At 33.7% G+C, this 19170-nt stretch overlaps 1 protein-coding gene across 1 annotated transcript; it reads right to left on the bottom strand.

The window, feature by feature from the left end:
* Positions 1 to 1718: 1718 nt before the first annotated feature.
* LOC140957153 (protein LEO1 homolog) lies at positions 1719 to 13081 on the bottom strand. Its single transcript, XM_073414284.1, has 11 exons — positions 12989 to 13081; positions 11596 to 11717; positions 11023 to 11155; positions 10745 to 10921; positions 9931 to 10104; positions 9338 to 9475; positions 8947 to 9126; positions 8741 to 8872; positions 7046 to 7144; positions 6801 to 6959; positions 1719 to 2084 (listed from the first exon to the last, which is right to left on the bottom strand). Exons 1-11 carry the CDS (start codon positions 13079 to 13081, stop codon positions 1953 to 1955), a joined length of 1539 nt encoding a protein of 512 aa, XP_073270385.1. The 3' UTR covers positions 1719 to 1952.
* Between the last annotated feature and the right edge of the window lie 6089 nt (positions 13082 to 19170).

The following is a 19170-nucleotide window of genomic DNA, read 5'->3' as shown; positions in this document are numbered from 1 at the left end:
CCGGCGACCGGCGACCGGCGGCGGCCGGCGACTGACGGGCGGCGGCGGCTGCTGCCGGCGGTGGTCGGCGGTGGGGGTTGTCCGTGGAAGGAAGTGGTGGTGAGTTTGAATTTAGGAGAAGGGTAAAATTGGAAAAATAAGATGGATTAAGAGTGGGATAAATAATCCTAGGGGGTGAGGAGGTATTATTTTAACCTACCTAATATAACTTAATCATTCATAGGAAGGATTGACTTGATTAAATAATCAAGCGTACCAAACGAGGGATAAGGTGTGTTAAAAAAAATAAATCCACCTTATCCCATCAACCAAACGCAACCTAAGTGTAATAATCACGAGACCTCCATTTGTTGGGCATTAATGTTATCTATCCTAAATATCGAGCTGATTTTTCAAAAATCTACCTTTCATGGCAGTAACATATCGATTTTGAAAAATATTTGATGTTATACATTTTTGGCGAACTGAATCAAACTATTAATTTGACATATACAGTATAATGTTCTATTTTACTACGATTCAATAATAAATGGAAATTAAGTTTAAGTTATAATTTAAATATATGCTTGATAGAGTCGATTTAACTCAAACCGAACTAATCAAGCTAAAATTTGATCTTCAACACGGAGAAAATTTTCGAATTGCAAAGATGATTGTTGACACACTAATGTCTCAAATATATAATAATATGACAGAGAATAGAAATTCCTCACAGGACTGCGCCTTTTCTTTAGACTGATTCAGATTCAAGTAGATGTTGAGCACATTTTCGTTAATCTTGAATCCTGTAAAAAGTCTAGAGTCAAGAAATTCCAAGGAAAATACGACAGATTCTACTAGCCACGAAGGACCGGGTATTCAGTCAAGGGGGCAATTACTTTCTGTTTTTATTGCCAAAATTTCATTTGAAATCTTGTCATTCAGGCAACATTTCCTCTATGCATCATTCAACAATTTGCTATGTAGTAGTTGGACTATAGAAAAATAAACATGTTAAATGAGCAGTATGAGGCAAGAGCAAACTCCCAGAAGTGACGAAAGAAAAACGACCAAGGACCAACTAAGTGGACAAGTTTACCTCGTGACCGTGACAACTGACTAGGCCAAATTCTCAAACTGATAGCAGTTATTGATGATGGGATACAGATATGAACACAACTATTTCCATAAGAATTAAGATCGCCTATGTGACATAAATAAAACAAAAACTCGTGTTACAATCCCCCGATTCCCTAAAATTTTAAACTGCACATTTTGTTGGTCTATACAATGAACTGGGATGGCTATTTGAAGCTTTCTTTCTAGTTTTGCAGAGAGATGCATGGAGATTAGACTAGTTACTTTCTACCCAGAGGAAGCTAGCAGGTTTAGGGCAAAATAATTTCACAGATACAGTATGCGTGCACTTTAAAAAGGATGATTATTAAAGACATCTAAGCAAAAGCCAAGGGAATAGAAACAAACGAGACGTAAAGGTGGGTAACTTTTATCAGTAAGAGGCAGAGGAATAAACTAACTGCCAGAGAAGTTCTGGCGAAATTTGATACTTACCATATTTTGATCCTGTATAACAGAGTAGTTGTTTAGGTGCGTGCTCTTTTCAAGTTAGGGGTAAGTCTCAACTATCTGTGAACCGATACTATTAAGGAATACCCAAAGAGTAACACATGAAGACAAAAAGAATGCACCGAAATTACCTTTTCTGCGTGTTCAACAAGACAAAATAACAAGTGAGGAACAAAAAATCTAACGCAAAGAGACATATATCAAATATGGATTGCAGCAGCAGACAGCCTAAGAAACATGAAATTATTTAATTGTAATGCTCCGAGGAAAAACAACAATTTTTAGCCCATTTGATTGTTGGACAAGGAAATATGGTGTTTTTGCATATGTAAAGGCTTTCCTATCATGATGCTATTCTTCACCCTTTTTGGATTAGACAGTATCATTTAGTACACCAAACCAGTCTCCATCAACAACGAATAACCGTGGCATCGGGTGGCAATTCTCCTAGTAGGGGATTCTTCGTCTGATTCAATGTACTGCTTTTTGCGGCCACTTCTCAACTCCATACCTTCTGCCTTTGGCTCGTGATGATACATTCATTTGACGAGAAAAAAAAACATGAATTTAAATTGCAATTTGGAGCAGCAGAGAACTTTAAATTGTTATTTACTTTACATGGTCACTGCATATGAAATGAAATACTTTAAAAACTTAGCATGAGCCAATCTAGGAGATCAACTCGAATACAAGTAACCCCGAAAATGTTCAAGGTAACATCTTTGAACTCCTCCTGATGATTAGAACTTTCAATTACTCGAACCTATGCCTATTTTTAAAAGTGAGATTTAAAGAGCCCAAGAAAGACTTGACAAGGAAAAAATATCAAAGAAGAGTGAGACTAATATTTCGGTCACCAACTTCTCAGCACTGAATTTACTTTCTCGGGGAGCAAGACTTTTTTATTTTTTGGAAAAGCACGAAAATCTCTCCTTGCATAGCTAGTTTTATTTTTTTTAAATTATTATTATTTTCATTTTGTTCTTTGCTTAGATATTTAGTGAGATTTAATATTTGCGTATAATTTTGATTTATTTATATTTGAACATCGATTATTATTAAGTTTTTTCATAATTTATCATTATTTGTTTGATTGCTAAAATGACCCCTTTATTTTATTTTATTTTTTTAGCATAATAAAATTCACACCTACTCATGGGAATCGGGAACGATCTGTACTCACTCACGCTACTAAATATTAATTAATCTGATTTGATTGGAGTTAATTTGGGAGAAACACAACTAATCGCCCCACCTTATGCTATTAAATGAGAATGTTATTCAATAATTGTGAAATATACAGGATACAGCTCAACCACCCACAAGGATGATCAAGCATTCTTGAGCCAGTCACAAGATAATGCAATAGCTTGTCCTGACACATGACAGTATCATATCCATGACAAGTTCAACTCCAATAAGAGCACTTATCGATGATAAAACATAGCAAATACCTTGCTTATGCCACTCTCTTATTGTTGACAAGAACATATTAGCCACCCATTAAAACATAGTTCTGTTTAGTATGAAGAGAACCTATTAAAGTAGTTCATCAAACTAAAAACCAATTCATGGTCCCCACTCGATGTTTTTCAATGATGAAATATCATCATGGACGTCCAACAACTATGTTCCATTTAAATATATCATCCCATCAACGATTTTCTTTTATTTCCTCTATGTCATGTTATTTGGAAAGCAACGGTCTCACCAAATATTCAAGTATTCTCTTTAACTGCAGTTTTGGGTAAGTTGTCAACTTTTAATATGATGCAAAAGAGGTGGCCTACTTGTGCTCTTTGTCCGAACTGGTGTGTTCTTTGTCAGAAAGACTTCATTGTCTTTTCACGAGCTGTTTTTCGTTCAGAGCTTTGAAAGAGATGGGTTTGGTTTGAGTAGTACTAAAATCTTTGCACGAACTTTTTAATGCAGATCTTGGAGGTGATCTTGGTAGGAGCGATATAATTTTTCGGACAATGGTAGCTCATTATATTCGCTGGTCGATTTGGCTAGAGCGGAATAGAAAGATTTTTGCAAATATAGAAGAGTCGGTTGAAGAGTGTTGGGACGAGATTAAGATTCGGACATTAGGCTGGATCGGGAAGCATTTAATATTTTGAGAATTTTTCGATCACAGATTTAATAAAGGATTATAGTTATATTTGTTGTTGATATGATCCGTGTTTCTGTTTTTTCTTTTTTTTACCTTGCAGATTTATTATTAGTTTTTTTAACTATTAGCTTTTAATTATTTGATATAATATTGTTTTCTATATAAAAAAAATGTGCATCTTAATTCGCCTATATTTCCATCAACAATCACCAAATAGGCTTCAAAATAAAGTTCTATTTAATATACGAGAATTATGTTTCCTTTTCTAGTAACTTGCTAATTTATTGGACTTTGCAGATTTCCAATCATTTTCCATTTCGTGATGTTCTTTGAGGCTTCGTTCATCCAAATTAACCAATCTTAAATGTTTCAAAACATCATGATTGAATTTTCAAATAAGACAAACATCTATTTCTATCTCTTTCACAAAATTTGGCTTCTTTTCCTCGCGAAGGTTCTACATTATTCCTCTTATATGTTTGTGACAAAAGATGTCCTTTCCATTTTCCTATGCAAAACTAATGGGCAAGCGGAATTTTGGCATCCTACGATATTTAGTTGTTATCCTTGTTAGCATGATACAGAAGGGAACTATTCTGCAGACTTCCTCACAATATTTCAAGTGACACATGGTCGTTTATCTTTTCACATCTTCCTAGCTCTTGTTTTGATTATGTGCATTATTTTCTAACCATTCGTTAATGGACTAGAATATTATGGATAGATCTTACGTCTTTCATTTTATCTGCTCATCTCAAACGCTCAGATTTGTGGTAATTTTTCATATTGTTCAGGAGATGAGCAACTTCAAGTTCCATGAATCCGTTCAGAGTCCTAATGTTCCAAGTCATCCTGAACGGATTCAGTTCCTTCAGTATTGATGTCTTCCTAAAGTACACAAAGATGATAGCTTGTAAACCTAGAACAAATTTTCTCCATTGAAAACAGATGACATATTATTGCTCTCATTGCTCTTCTTAACAAGGTAACAGAGTCGTAAACTTCTGTAAACAAAACAAGACTATTGGTGGATAGAGACTTAAGCTCTAATACTTCGACCCTTATCTATTCATTGAGCGTTATTCAATGGCATAAGTTCCATAAAAGCCCAAATCCTTGCACCACACTGACAGGAAAATGGTTCCACTGCTCTTCTATGCTTTTGTTAAGATACTAGCATTATCTTCTTCTCCAACATCCAAACATTGTTTATTACAAAAAATTTAGGAAAGAGAGGAAAAATGAAAGCTCGTGTTGTATATTTCATTCCATTGTGCTATGATGTTTGCAAGGAAGTTGAAAGAGAAGTAATAGAAAATATTTAAATGTTTAAGAAACTCGGATTTTTTAGATAACTCTGCTGGATCAAATTCCCCTTCTTGTACCATCACAACTCCTCCTTTAATCCTTATGAACGTATTTCTTCATCCATTCAGCATACAATTCGAGACCAGCAGCATGAATCATCCACACGTAATCCTAAAGGGCACTAACTAAATAAGAAGAGCAGCATTTAGCACTGATCTGTGGAGGACTGGGACATGTTTTATGACCAAGTAGCATGGAACACTACTCAACCATTTAAGCCTGGAATGCTAAAATTATTGTTGGGCGTCAATTTTTTGTCCAACATTACTGAATAAAGGAAATGTAACAAAAATTTCTAGCCAAGGTAAGACCGAATGGAGCGTGCATGATGATATAATCGCATCCATGCAGAGCTTTTGCGCAAGCTCGAAGCATATGATGCTATAGCTTTAGGGGAAGCGCTTTGAAAATTAGAATTTCGTTCCTGACTCATGGCACTGAATTAGTTCAAGATTGCGTTTATCCTTTCCTTAGTTGCAGAATATTATAGATGAAATATTTGACAGACTAGTTTCATTTGTTGTAGAATGTCTTCCTAAATCACATGAAGAAGAAGGCCCGTGATTCGTGCACATATAGCCATTTAGGGAACACCGTAACTGAGAAAGGACAAAGGAATCGTAAAGGAAAAAAGTCAGCTACAATGATATGCCTGCAAATGAAAGTATTGCCGATGGTATTTTTAATTTTTTGCACCTTGATGTGGAAAGTGGTTGGATACTGAGTTCCACATCAGATGCGTGTGGGAGTTCTTTATAGTTTCTCAGTTTCATATCCATCAAGATCCAAGTTAGACATGTAGTGGATGTGACAGTCTAGCGCATCTATGTGTTTCTGCTTTTGACATTCCATGGACTTTTTTCATTTGCAAGCATATATGGAAACTTGTCATGATAATCATACTGGAAGCTAAGAATAAATAAACCACCCCAGTGAATCAAAATCAGAATGCAATTACTTACAAGCAGAGAGTACACAAAGTAAGAAACTGGATGCATTATAGAAGAGACTAAAAAGGAAACTACCTTCATTTCCGCAGAAATAGTGGACATTGAAAAAGCGTTCCAAGAATTACCAGAAAATAACCAATAAAGAAGCTATCAACCAACAGATAAAATAATTTCTTATCTGCTGTGTCATTTATTAGCTTTTCCCATGTTACCATGTTGCACCATGCTCTATCGTAGGACTTATTCTTTTTAGGAGTTCAATGGACCTATAACACCGATAGTGATAACCAATTTGTTTCAGGTGGAGTTTCAAATTTGGCATCTCCCCATGTAATAAAGATGCCGATTCAATACGTAGTACTAAAACCAGAAAAGTTCCGCCATAGCAGTAGTAAATCATACGGACATTGTAATAAGATCAATGTCATATGCTAATATTTCTAGTTATTATTTAAATTTCATTTTACACACTTTTAAAACGTATTATTCTTTCGGCATCAACTGTATAACCATGCTCTTAATTTTAAAATGCAACTCGACTGTTACACGCAAACAAATTTTGTCACTGTTAATTCAATTACCAGCAACAAAAAAATTAAATTAAGGTATGGACACTCCACATTCAAGGATGCTTGCAATCAACAAGTTAAACAATAAGGAGTATCCGCAAAATAAATGTGATAACAACAAAAATATCTTGATTCTTGAGTTCTTAAAACCAACAGGTACTACACAGGAGAACTTGGACGAATATTTCTGAGCCCATAGAAGATAGAATAACTTTAAAGAGATTTAGTCTTTACCGTAGCATCATCTTCTGAATCTTCAAAGATTTCTTCATGTTCTTCCTGAACTTCTTTGATCATTTCATGCGATATGGAACCTTCAGCCTTTCTTCCTTTAAGTCCATCTTTTAACTCTGCATTTTCCCTTGCAGGATCATTTGGCCCCTCAACGAATTTCTGTTAGATAACATTCATGAAAGTGAGTGATCTCAGTTTCAATAAGAAAAATGTAAGAGTTGGGAGTTATGGAGTAAATGAAATGCCTTTTTTGCGATAAATAGGCGCTTCTCTGCTGCAGCTTCCTTCTCTTGGTCCAACCCAAAATGGTGCAGGTCATCAGAGAGTTCAGACTCATAATGATTCTGAAGAAAGTAAACACAATGAATCAATATATATAAAGAGAAAACAAATACTTGAGCTCTATTTTACATCCGCATGTAAAACATAATTTTTTCCCTTTTTGCAGCTTTGCATGGAAAGGAGCAAGGAATTGCCATGAATAAACACCATTTAAGGAGCTCGTTCAGCTAATTTTATCTTTGGTTGAATAAAAAATGGGATTTGGATTTGGATTTGGAATCGTATTTTAAAATCCATAGGATTTAGAATTCTATTTCGGTAATAAGTAAAAAGTAAATTTGACTGCTAAAACTCATATTAATTGACATGAAAACAAAAATCTGTATCACTCAATTTTTTACAATACCTTGTTTATTGATAACATTTGTGTAATTATTCATATTGTTTATATCATGATATAGAAGAAAAATTTATTCTTAAAAAAAGACCACATTGTTATTAAATTATTTTTTTAAGAATTGAAAAAAAAGTTCACTGTAAGGAATTTAGACCGAAATTTGATAAATTAGACGTTTGGTATTAAAAATAATGGAGGTTTTTAAGAGGAAGATATAACTAATAGAATTATTTAAGCAAAAAAATTTGTTGATTTGATTCTAACATAACTTTCTCAAATATATAATAAAGTGTGAGTTATAGTATTTTACGAATATGATATTTTATTAAGTTTCAAAAAAGGATTAAAAAATTGTGAGCAGGTTATACAAAGTCAATAGTAAAAATAAATTTTTATTTTCTCCACCATTCAAATCATGTGAAAAGCCTTCATATTTGTAAGGATTTCACGTAGTTAAACCAAATCCAATCGAATTATATCAAATACCAATTTCATTTTGAAATTTCATCTTCCAAACACTTAATAAATGAGTGTATAAGATATTTTTAGAATGTATAAGATATTTTTAAATGACAGCACAAAGAGTGTTATTGTTGAAAATAAGAGAAATTACACACATGAGTGAGAGGGACTAAATTTAAACCTCCAAGTGAACGAATCAACTACAACAAAGAAAAAAAATTACAATAACTAAAGACAATATTTCATTGAGGAGTTATGTTTCCTCCTCGACTTGATTTCTAATGATCCTACAATTACCACGACGGGTCATAGAAGAATACTCCAAAATTATCCATTAGATCTTTTTCAAAAAAATTGAACACGCACTTATAGACATCTTAAAAGTTCATAAATCCATCATATAAGATGTTTTACGAAGTTTACAATCTCAACCAAGCAGTCTCTAAATATAGAAAACATATATATAATTCCATTGCTAAGGCATAAAGGGTTGAGATGTTTGGCGTTATTTGGCTGTTTGTTAATATGATACGATGGAATTAGGATATCAAGCAGATAGTTGACTGAATGTTGAATGTGAGTGTTTTCATATAGAGTCTATTCCTGGAGTTAGGTACTAATTTCTTGGCCACTTTTTGCAAGAATGTGGTTATTTACTGCATTCTATAAATCATGTTAACTATTCAGAAACAAGTTGAGGACATGACTAATTACCAAAACTGGTTTCCTTTACTTACCCCACAAACATGGAAACATAATACAAGTTTCTAACGAAAAGAAAACGTACAAGAACGGATACCTTGTCAATTGCATCCTCCAGATATTCAGGTGCAAGTCCTTTCCCCTTGTGACCCTTAGCTGTGTACTTCTTTGCTGTTTTCTTCTTCTTTCCTTTAAGTTGTTTATCAGATTTCATCATTTGCTTTTCAACCTGAAAAGTCATGGAAAAAAAACAGTAAAATCCACTCTAATAATAGCAGAACAAAAATTATACCTTGCATTTACCCTCATTTGTTCTTCCGCTAAAAACTCTGGGTCCACGTCAGTAACGTACTGCTTGACTTTGTTGAACTTTTTATTTCGGGAATTAACCATAGCAGTCAAGACGTGGTGGGAATTCGATGATAAGGATGAAGGCATAAACCTCATATTTCTTGAGATTCTGCCCTGAGACTGGTAAATTCCCTGCATAATTTGTGCAGAAAATCAGAGGTCGATTCATAAATAAAAACAGATAAAATGATTGTGATAATGAAGCGTCTCAGAGATAGAAGTCGTGGTAGACAATATTTCAAACAAGAAACATCAAAATACAGCAGTTACTGGATATCAGTAAGTCAAAAGCCCACATATGTCATCTAATTCATGCATGAGCAGAGATGAACCCAAGAGGCACCTTTTCATGGTTGAGCTTGATAAAAAGATGTGACTGAATGTCCTCTACAGCCTGCTCAGACACGTCAAAACTTTCATTCCCAATAAGCAACTGTAAACTCCCATCCGACCATGTAACAAAGCGAGCATTGCTTTCAAGCTGCACCAAAAAATATATATTGACCGAGAGACAAGTCTAGTTTCTACAAATGTCGTCAAGTGGACTAATCAATAAACAGAAATAAAAAATTTTAAAATTCTGCAAATTCAGAAAGATAGCCAGATGCATCAAGATACTAAATAGACGGATATCTTCAAAAATAGTTTAAGGACGCTAGACAAAAAGAGTGCCTAATACGTTCCTTACATGCCTCTCCCAATCCCAGTGCTCCCCCATATACAATACTAAGTTTTTGATTAAATGTTTGTTGACCTAGCCCCTTGAATCTCAATACAAGTTCACATAACGAATCCATATTATTGATTTCATAACATAAGCTAGAAGATTTGAACAAGACACACCTAAAAACTTATTCCTCGCTGGCTCCAACTGATATATTACAAATGCATTCTTTAGCATTAAAATTTGTGACAAGATATCACATGATAACTTACAGATATTTTTCCATCAGGACCAATGACTTGTCTCCATCGGATTATGTTGGTGAAGGGTAGATGCCGTTTAGTTCCAGATGTGTCGGTCACATAATAGTTCTCTTCAACATATGTACTGGGATCAAATGGTTTGGGGTCAACGCCAATTATATTGGAGATGTTGAATGTTGCCATCTGCACAAAGAGAACAATATAAAATGTACAAAAATAAACAAAAAGAAAAAGGAGAGAAGAAAAATTGACCGACAAAAATTCTTGGCTGCGTGAAATGTTCAAGTGCGGGTTTTTGCCAAACAGTCCTAAAGAATACAGTTCATGTATTGGGACAAACAAAGGAATAATTTAAAGTAGTTTGCAATATGAAGTTTCAATTTGGTGAAACTGATTCTCAGGCTCTTTTCTTCAATATGACCAAATTCAGATGGAACAACAGATGAAAGAGTGTAATAACGTAGCAAGATAATGTGTTTCACCATATACAAACAGGCACTGATCTTTATAACTTCAAACATTGAAGTTTTTCCCTAGAACCAATAGCATTCAAGTGAAGAAGCAAGAGGACAACTCTGATAAGTAGGGAAATTAAAAAAAAGTCTTGCATTCATTTCTACAGGCATTTTAAAATTTCTAGCATTCTTTTCTACAGGCATTTAACAACTGAAGACATCAGATCTGATTAGATTATGGAAACTCATTATTAAACAGGTATTATATCATATCTATAGAGGTTAGTCATAAGAACACAAATTAGATAAGAATTTGTCTAAAGAAACAAATGTTACTGAATTCAATGAGAATAAAACGTAGTACAAACCTCATCTGCGCAAACAGAGTGAGGGCGAGAAGGAATCTCAAACACCAGTGGGAACCTCTCCGCCGCATCAACATCCTTGACCTTGAGCTTAGACTCGGCATGTTCTGCTTGAGACTCATATGTCGCATTTTCATCAGGTGCAACATTGGCATAACATTTTTTGTCCACAGGTAATCTCTACATTAGGGAAAAATTTTGGAAAATTTAAATTTTTAATATACTCACAGCATCGTAGCAAGAAAAACAGAAACTGAAACTGTTTTAGTATCTTATCTGACATTCTCCACTTTGTCAATCTGATTATGACCTCCATCCTCTGCTTTTTCATCACTCTTGGTGTCCCCAAAAACGTCACAGATAACTGAAGCTGACAGCACTGCTGGATCCACATCTTTCTCAATACCAGGAGATCTATGTTTAAAAAAAACACTAATATAATAAGGATCAAAGATGAATATTTACAGGAATGTGGGATAAAATAAGCTAGCAAATTTATAGCATGAGGTATAGCAGAGAAATACAGGGTAAAGGTAAAAAGATAAAGAGGGTTCGAGAATTTTTTACAATATAGATAACATCCAAGATATTGCTTTTCAATTCATTGCTTTTACAAATATTACACGAATATGAGCCCAAATACAATGAGAAGTATGGTGCATGATGAGCATGAACAGTCAAAAAAGATTTCAAGGAAGAATACAAATGAGAAATATATTTCATTGGAGATGAGGGAAAACAATAAAGATTTATGTATTCAAAACTACAGAGTGAAATTTAATAGATCCTACTAAGATGTAGAAATGTTGAACTTTTAACACTTAGAAAGCCGGGATAGAGATTTCATCAAAGACCTTGAGCTTTTGCCCTGACAATGACCCAAATTCTTTGGCACACTTTCACTTGGTAGCTCAGCCTCTCCTTGGATTTTGTCTTGGTGTTCATTCTCAGGGTTGGCCCCCCAGTCCTTTTCACGCTGAAGGGAAAAGTGGTTAATAAAACAATGAACCAAATATAACAAGAAAACAATGAACCAAATATAACAAGAAACATGGAAAATTATGGTAATAGAAAAACGTTTGTTGAAATCATTAAAACATTAAAACCCAAAAAATTTTAAAAGTTGTTGACAAAAAGCTGTATTTGAAGCAGCAAACAATCAAAAAACAAATGTACGGGTACCATCTGAAAGAGAACAAAGTCAATGTGTATATTGTTTACACAAAAGGCATGAAAACTCATTTGTGCTTAACAGAATTTATAAAATATTTGTGCATGTCAAGATAACTAATGAAACGAACAAATATAGTCCAAAAACTCCATGTACATCATGTTTCAAGGTTCCCAAGTGGGACATGGGTTTGACATGCGGATTTGATCCTGCATGACATGGGTCAAAATGAAACAATCAAGGCTATCACAGTTGCTGCTGGATTTCCTTTTTAGAACATTCAAAATTTGATTCGCTAACTTTTGTTACACCAATAATTAGAAATATTAAATCAGACGATTTATTTACAAAAAATGCATTCAAAACAATAGTTCATGTAACTAAGCTAAAAAAAAAACTAAACTAATCCATGGATCGAATGAATTTCAAACAGAGAATGGGGAAAAAATCTTACAGCAAAACAAGACACAAATGTTTCATGAATGAATTGGAAAGAAAATCCATTTAATTTGAAATGCAGTGATGATGTAGGGTTGTGAAATCTGAGGTTCAATCAAAAAATAAGAATTTCAGTTTCATAAAAATAAGTTTTCAACGATATTCTGAAGAATCGGAACAAATACAACTCAAGGAATGCACGCATGAAATTCCAAAAAGAAATTTAGGCATAAACGCCAAATGGATGGCTACCAAAAAACAATCAAGTTAAAGATGCAATGCACGTCAACTGCGTGTAAAAATCTAAAAAAAAAAAAAAACAAACACAAGAAAAATGCATAAAGAATATTAATAAAAAAAGATAAAATATGGAATTGGATTTTTTTTAATTAACATTTATAATGCATTCAACATAGAAAATTAATGAAATATTTAACATACGGATCCAGTGATAAATTTGACTAGCCAAAACTCAAGAGGCATTTCAAAAGAAAAAAGAAGTAAACAAGCATTTCCTTTTATTTATCATTGCAATTCAAAGAATCCGCCACACATTGAGGATTTTAAAATGGTAAAAAGAAAATTTATTTGAAATTTTTTAGAACAATAAAAATTACAATCAAAATTTATATACAGACATGGCTTGACTGATGTGATTCATGTTCTGACTCAACTTTCTCATCCTCTGATTGGTCACCAAACAAGTTTTGCATGATCTGACGCTTCTCCATTTCTCTCATCATTTTATCACAAGTAATCCTCTTGATTCTGTGTGTGTGTGTGTGTGAAGTGACCAAGGGTGCCCCTGCTTTGAGTGTGTAGTTTATGCAAAGGGAGTGAAATTTGCAAATCCAGTTGGCACTATTCTTGTAGAAGTGAATGGGAATATGAATGAGTCAGTGCTGCGTTGTATTTTTGGAGTTTTCAAAAAGACTAGGGTTGTTGGTGAGCGTGTGTGCGTGTGTGCAAAGCTGTATCATAAATAAAACAGTCGAGGAAAAGAAACTTGGTCAGAGGTAATAAATGACAGGTTACACTAATATTTTTGGGATTACAGATTACTTCAATTGTATGTGAAAGTAGAGTGGAAAGAACTTTTTGCAAGTCAATTCTGAACGCATTTGTTCTGACATGGAATTACACGAGAACTGAATTGGTGAAAAAATGTATACACATCATTTGGAAAATGTGTGCACACGTGACTTTTCATCGTAGATTTTTTTTTTAAAAAAAATAACGAATGAATTAATGCAATGTATGTGTGTACATATAAGTAAATCTGTAAATGTATTTACAGCAATACATGATAAATGTGCAGAGATCGCATGGATGTTATTTGGGATTGCAGCATTTAATTCTTTTAAAATGAATGCAAATTATGTTCAATATGCGTTGTAATCATTATTAAATCCAGGGAGGCAATTGCATTGATTTCATTTTAGATTTGCTTCACTTGGTACTTTACTCCTTTTACCACCGACTAAATTGTATTTAAAGACAGCCCTCATACACTCGGCATCAAATTTCTAGTTTATGTGCGAGCACTCTCCACTGCACCCATGCTCAAACCATGGTTTAGGAATGCCACATTTGTTATCAGTATGAGCAATCTAAATATTTGACAATATTCCCTTGCAACCGTTGACCAGGAGGCGTAAATGAATCATGTTGATTATTTCCAATTTTATGTCCATAACAGACCATTTGCTCATATAAGGTTAGATAATGATTAGTCCAAGAGGTAACATACAGGTTTACAAGAAAAATATTAGGGCATATATGGATATTATAAAAAGAAAACGCTGAAGACTAAAATCCTGAGTTCTAGTCACACTCTAGACTTTGAACAAAATACGAGAATGTGAAGAAGTATTAGTGTTTTAAGTACCAGTTGATAGAAAAGGTATTGTTAAAAATGAAGGATAGACTTGATACATCATTGCATACCACAGCCTTTTTGTTGAATCCCTACTTCTACTACAAAGATAGTTCTATTGCTCTTTATGGAGAGGTCGCGGCAGGGAATGCATGGAAGTTTTGCATGCCGATGAGTTTGAACTGCAAGATACAATTATTAACAAGGAATTTGCAAAATATAGACAGAAGACTGGGTTATTTGGGAAAGCATTGGCTGCAAAAGCATATGAAAAAAATGACGATACATTTGATCCATGTACATGGTGGAGTACCTACGGTGCTCACACACCCAACTTGCTAAGAGTGGCATTGAGGATTCTTTCATTAACTACAAGTTCATCTGAGTGTGAAAGAAATTGGAGTGCATTTGAAGGAGTAAATTTAAACTTTAATTAAAATATATTATTAATTTTTAAAGTGTATATTCATATTCCTAACTATACTAATTACTTTCTCGGTTTTTTTTTAAGATTCATACAAAGAAAAGAAATAGGTTGGATGTCCATAGGTTGAACAATCTAATATTTGTCCAATTTAATGCTAGATTGTTTAACAAGCAAAAAAGAGAGAAAGAAAGGAACGTCGACGTCTTTCTTGAAAAAGATGCTTCAAATGCACAAGGTTGGATGGTGGGGAAGAAAATGAAGTTAAACCAGGTTCGGGGCTCACTTGGCAATTAGTTGATGAAGCAACTGAGGCAGATGAAAATCTACAACCCCGAAGAAGCTCTAGAATTAGAAAACGTCATGAGGATGATTTTGAATCTGAAGAAGAAGATGATGATCAAAATGATGATATTGATTTTGTGTCCGATGAAGAACAAGTTGTTGAAAATTTCGGAGAAGAAGAAGTGGAGCAAATTTGTGATGACACATTAGACTATGTTGGAAATATTTTAAACGTATTTTAAATTTGATGTTATCGTGTTAAAGTTCTAGTATATGATTTATTATGTTTTGATATCATAGAATCCGATTAGCGGCGCCTAGTCCCCGCCTAGGCGCTAGGCGCTAGCGCCCGACTAACGCCTAGCGAATTTTATAACCTTGGTATTGTAATTTGTAAGAAAACTCTTACAAATGACATAACTACACACTCTAGCAGGCACTCTGCTGATGACCAATGGCAGACACTGTGAACATATAATTTGGAGAAAAAATCCAAGCCCTGGTTCAATTCAGGGTCCACAACTACTGATTACACTCATCCAATGGCAGACACCGTGAACATATAAAGACTAGCTAAATTCGCTACATCTTATCCACAACTACTGATTACACCCATCCATTGCATAAAATTCTCTATTCTATATCAATATCTCTAATAACGAAACACTTGAATTGAAAGGCAGAGCAGTTCGAACAAAACTGTTTTCCTCATTCATTATTTAAATTTTTTCATTCTACACAACCTATACGATTAAAGAAGACTAATCCCATCACACTTTACAGAGATTCTGTCACAAGAATGTAATATGGGATGCAATTTGCAGTACCACTTTAAAAAAACTCAAACACCTTCAAAAAACATGAGAATTATTTACAAAATAACAAATAAGAACAAAATAACACAAAATAAACAAATGGTTCTCCATGAAAACAACTAAAGAAGGCATTATCCGTACCTAATGATTGAGAAGGAGAGAAAGTGCAGCCCGCATGTAGCACTATCGCGGCACCAAAGTTAATCCCTCGCAATCCCGCCATGTTATGGGAACGAATAATGCAAAAGGGTAATTTTAAGGTGTGAATAACAGTTTCCCTGAAACCGAAAAAGATGAAGGGATGAAGAAGGGAAGACGACACACACCAAATGAAAGGAAGATGCTTATTTTCACTTTCTCCGGCCATAATAAGGCTCCGCGCCGTGTAACGTAGTAGCAGCAAAGGCATGCCACCAACTTTCCGATCGATTGGGGGACAGTAATCCTGACTGAGCTGCGGCCTCTGATCTTTTGAAACTAACCGATCTAATCGAAATTCTTTGAGAGAAGTCAATTATTGTAATTTTTTTTTATAGATAATTCAAATAAGAAAAAGATCATATGCCGATGTTAATTAGTTTGGTAGGATAAAAATGAGGGGAAAAAAATAAAATGCTTTAGAATATTATTAATATTCATTTTTGAAGGCTTAAAAATCAGAGAAAATAAAGAAGAAAATTAAATTTTAATTCTACACATATGAAAGCGCAAAAAATTTGAAATGAGCTTGTTTTGATACGGTTACATGTAAGATAAAACACACGTATCCTACTTTGCTCTTTTCAACACACAAGAGTTTGTACTGTCTAAAAAGGACGCTTACACCATTCGGTTTCCACCTTTTCTTCATTTTATAAAATAAAAGGTATAAAAAGCATATATAGAGTTCTGGTTCTTCATCAATAATATCTTTTTTACTATGCATTTTCTTGCTCTGATTTCAACCTTTTCCCTTCTCCTCCACTTCACTCCCTTGATTATCATGAAACAGCTTCAGTGCACTTCCAATTTTGGGGAGACGAGTGCGATGCTTTTGAGGGAGGCGACATCCTAATCCTTGTGAATGTCATCTTTTCACACACTCGGAACAATCTGGTGTTGAGGGCTGGTAAGAGAGGGGAGGTGGAGAAAGTGGGGGAGTTCACCATGGCTTACGTTGTTACGTCGTTACGCCGTTTGTCCCTCCGCCACGTTGAACAACATTGTCCCCTTGTATCTTTTTTTTTTCCATATGAGAATCCAACTAGGGGTGTAAACGAACCGAACACGTTCACGAACTTTTCGAGCCGGTTCGAATAATATTTGGTTCGAATTCGAGCCGAACTCGAACATGTTCGAATATTTTTCGAATCGAATTCGAACTAAAATTATATTGTTCGATTGTTCGCGAACCTTAGCTATATTTAAAAAATAAATAAAATATTATTAAGTATATTCGATTTAGTATTTGAAAAGTTCGAATCGAATTCGAACTCGAGCCTCAGTTCGAATCGAAAATAATAAAAGTTCGAGTTTCGAATCGAGCTTCGAATATGTTTATTCGGATTTGAGCTCGAGCTCGAATACTGAAAATTCTTAAAATTCGATTCGATTCGTTTACAGCCCTAAATCCAACACAACATTAGAATTTTGTGTCACATTGTGAGATTTAATATATGTCAAGAATTTAATCCATGAATCGGCTTTTCGTTTAACAGTTGTTCTGGAATTAAGTTTGAAATTGTCTCGTAAACTCTAATTCGAACCTAATTGAAACCTTTTGAATTTCACAATCCTGTGGAATTTTAAGTTGCTTCAACAAGAGCTTAAACTCGAAGATGGAAATATAAGCAGAAACAAAATAAATTTAATCAATCAAATACTCCTTGTTTGTTAATTATATAATTTACAATCGCTACATCAAAATCTGCAGTCCTGATCCAAATGAAACACACACTTGCGTACAAAAAGTTTGGTCAAATCAAACTGATCAAATAAAATAATTTATTCCAAGAGACAATCTAATTATTTCAATAAAAAAGTTGTTAAATTTTCAAATAGTTGTTAATGCAACATCTGTAATTGATCAGAATAAAATGACCATAAAAATTTGCTTGAATGAGGACCGAAGGTTTATATTATTATTTTTATTATATTACATATGTGTTCTTTATTGCAATAGTGGACATCTGTAATTGATCAGAATAAAATGGCCATAAAAATTTGCTCGGGTAACTTTTACGCATGTCCACTCTGCTTTGACAGGTGTTTGTGCAAGTTCCCAGAATTCAACATATCTTTTGGTATTTATTCTAATAAAACAAAAGGTATTTTACATAATATTGTTGCATGAAAATTACTCACGATCTCGATGAGTTTGCAAAGATTTGTATTAAAAATCGAATATTTACACACTCGATGTCACGCTTCGATACCGAACATGAATATTTGATGATGTTCAACCATCGCATTATTGATAAACAATAAGTTTTGTAGTACGGTATAAATCAAAACCAATTTATTTCGTAAATATTATAAAATAAATTTACATTTACAATATAAATTTTGAAAACGATAAAAATATGTTGAAGCGTTTACAACTTGAAAATATATTGAAGCGTTTACAACTTAAAAATATGTTGAAGCGTTTACAACTTGAAAATTTTGACTCGAAAATTTGACAACACTTAGGAGAGAGAATTTAAAAAATATAGAGTGAAATTTATGTATTATTTTTGAAAATTTGAGCTTGGGTATTTATAGAGGTGTTTTGAAAATCTTATCATAGTTCGGTTGATTTTCTTTCATAATTTTGTGATAATTCTTCAACAATTTCGAGACGTTCTTTCCATACGTTTTACCTTGCCAATTTCAAAAACTTGGTCTTCGAGTTTATATAGTTTTTGAAATTTATATTAGGTTGGGTAGTTGAATGCATTCTGTTTTCTTGTACTTGCATTTATTATTTTCTTCCGAATTTGATTGATACTCTAGCCCTAAATTCCGAAATCATTGAATAGGATTTTCGAATTTAATATATTTATTGACTTAAAAGTTCTGAATATAATGTATTATTTAGTATTTTCGAATTTATTATTACTCATGATAAAACCAAAATTTTGAAAATACAATTTTATACATGTCTATAATTAAATAAATAATTAAACACCAACGTAACAAATCATGATTCTCAAAATCGAGAGTGTATTCAGCATGTTCGTGTCCCTTAGTGTTTATCTGTCCTTCTCAAGCGCCTATAATTTAACTGCATCCAAGCTTAACTATGGATTTTGTTTGTAATGCGTATATTTTTAAACGTAATTTACACCTTATTTCTTATAAACATAATTATTTAAACAATATAATGCATTAAAAATTTTCGAAATATAAACGTTTAAATACAAGAGAAAATAGTATATATATATAAAACGTGCCTATTAC

This window comes from Primulina huaijiensis, chromosome 14 (assembly GCF_012295235.1).
Source record: "Primulina huaijiensis isolate GDHJ02 chromosome 14, ASM1229523v2, whole genome shotgun sequence".
Taxonomy (NCBI): domain Eukaryota; kingdom Viridiplantae; phylum Streptophyta; class Magnoliopsida; order Lamiales; family Gesneriaceae; genus Primulina; species Primulina huaijiensis.
This window is presented reverse-complemented; position numbering and strand designations above follow the sequence as displayed.

What these genes read in the sequence shown, in the direction of transcription:
- LOC140957153 (XM_073414284.1), bottom strand. Translation starts at nt 13,081, where the DNA reads ATGGAGAAGCGTCAGATCATGCAAAACTTGTTTGGTGACCAATCAGAG. An exon ending in GTCCTGATGGAAAAATATCT is followed by an intron (nt 9,476 to 9,930) that starts GTAAGTTATCAT and finishes TTTTTGGTGCAG; the next exon opens with CTTGAAAGCAATGCTCGCTT. An exon ending in ATTCAGAAGATGATGCTACG is followed by an intron (nt 2,085 to 6,800) that starts GTAAAGACTAAA and finishes CACGAGCCAAAG; the next exon opens with GCAGAAGGTATGGAGTTGAG.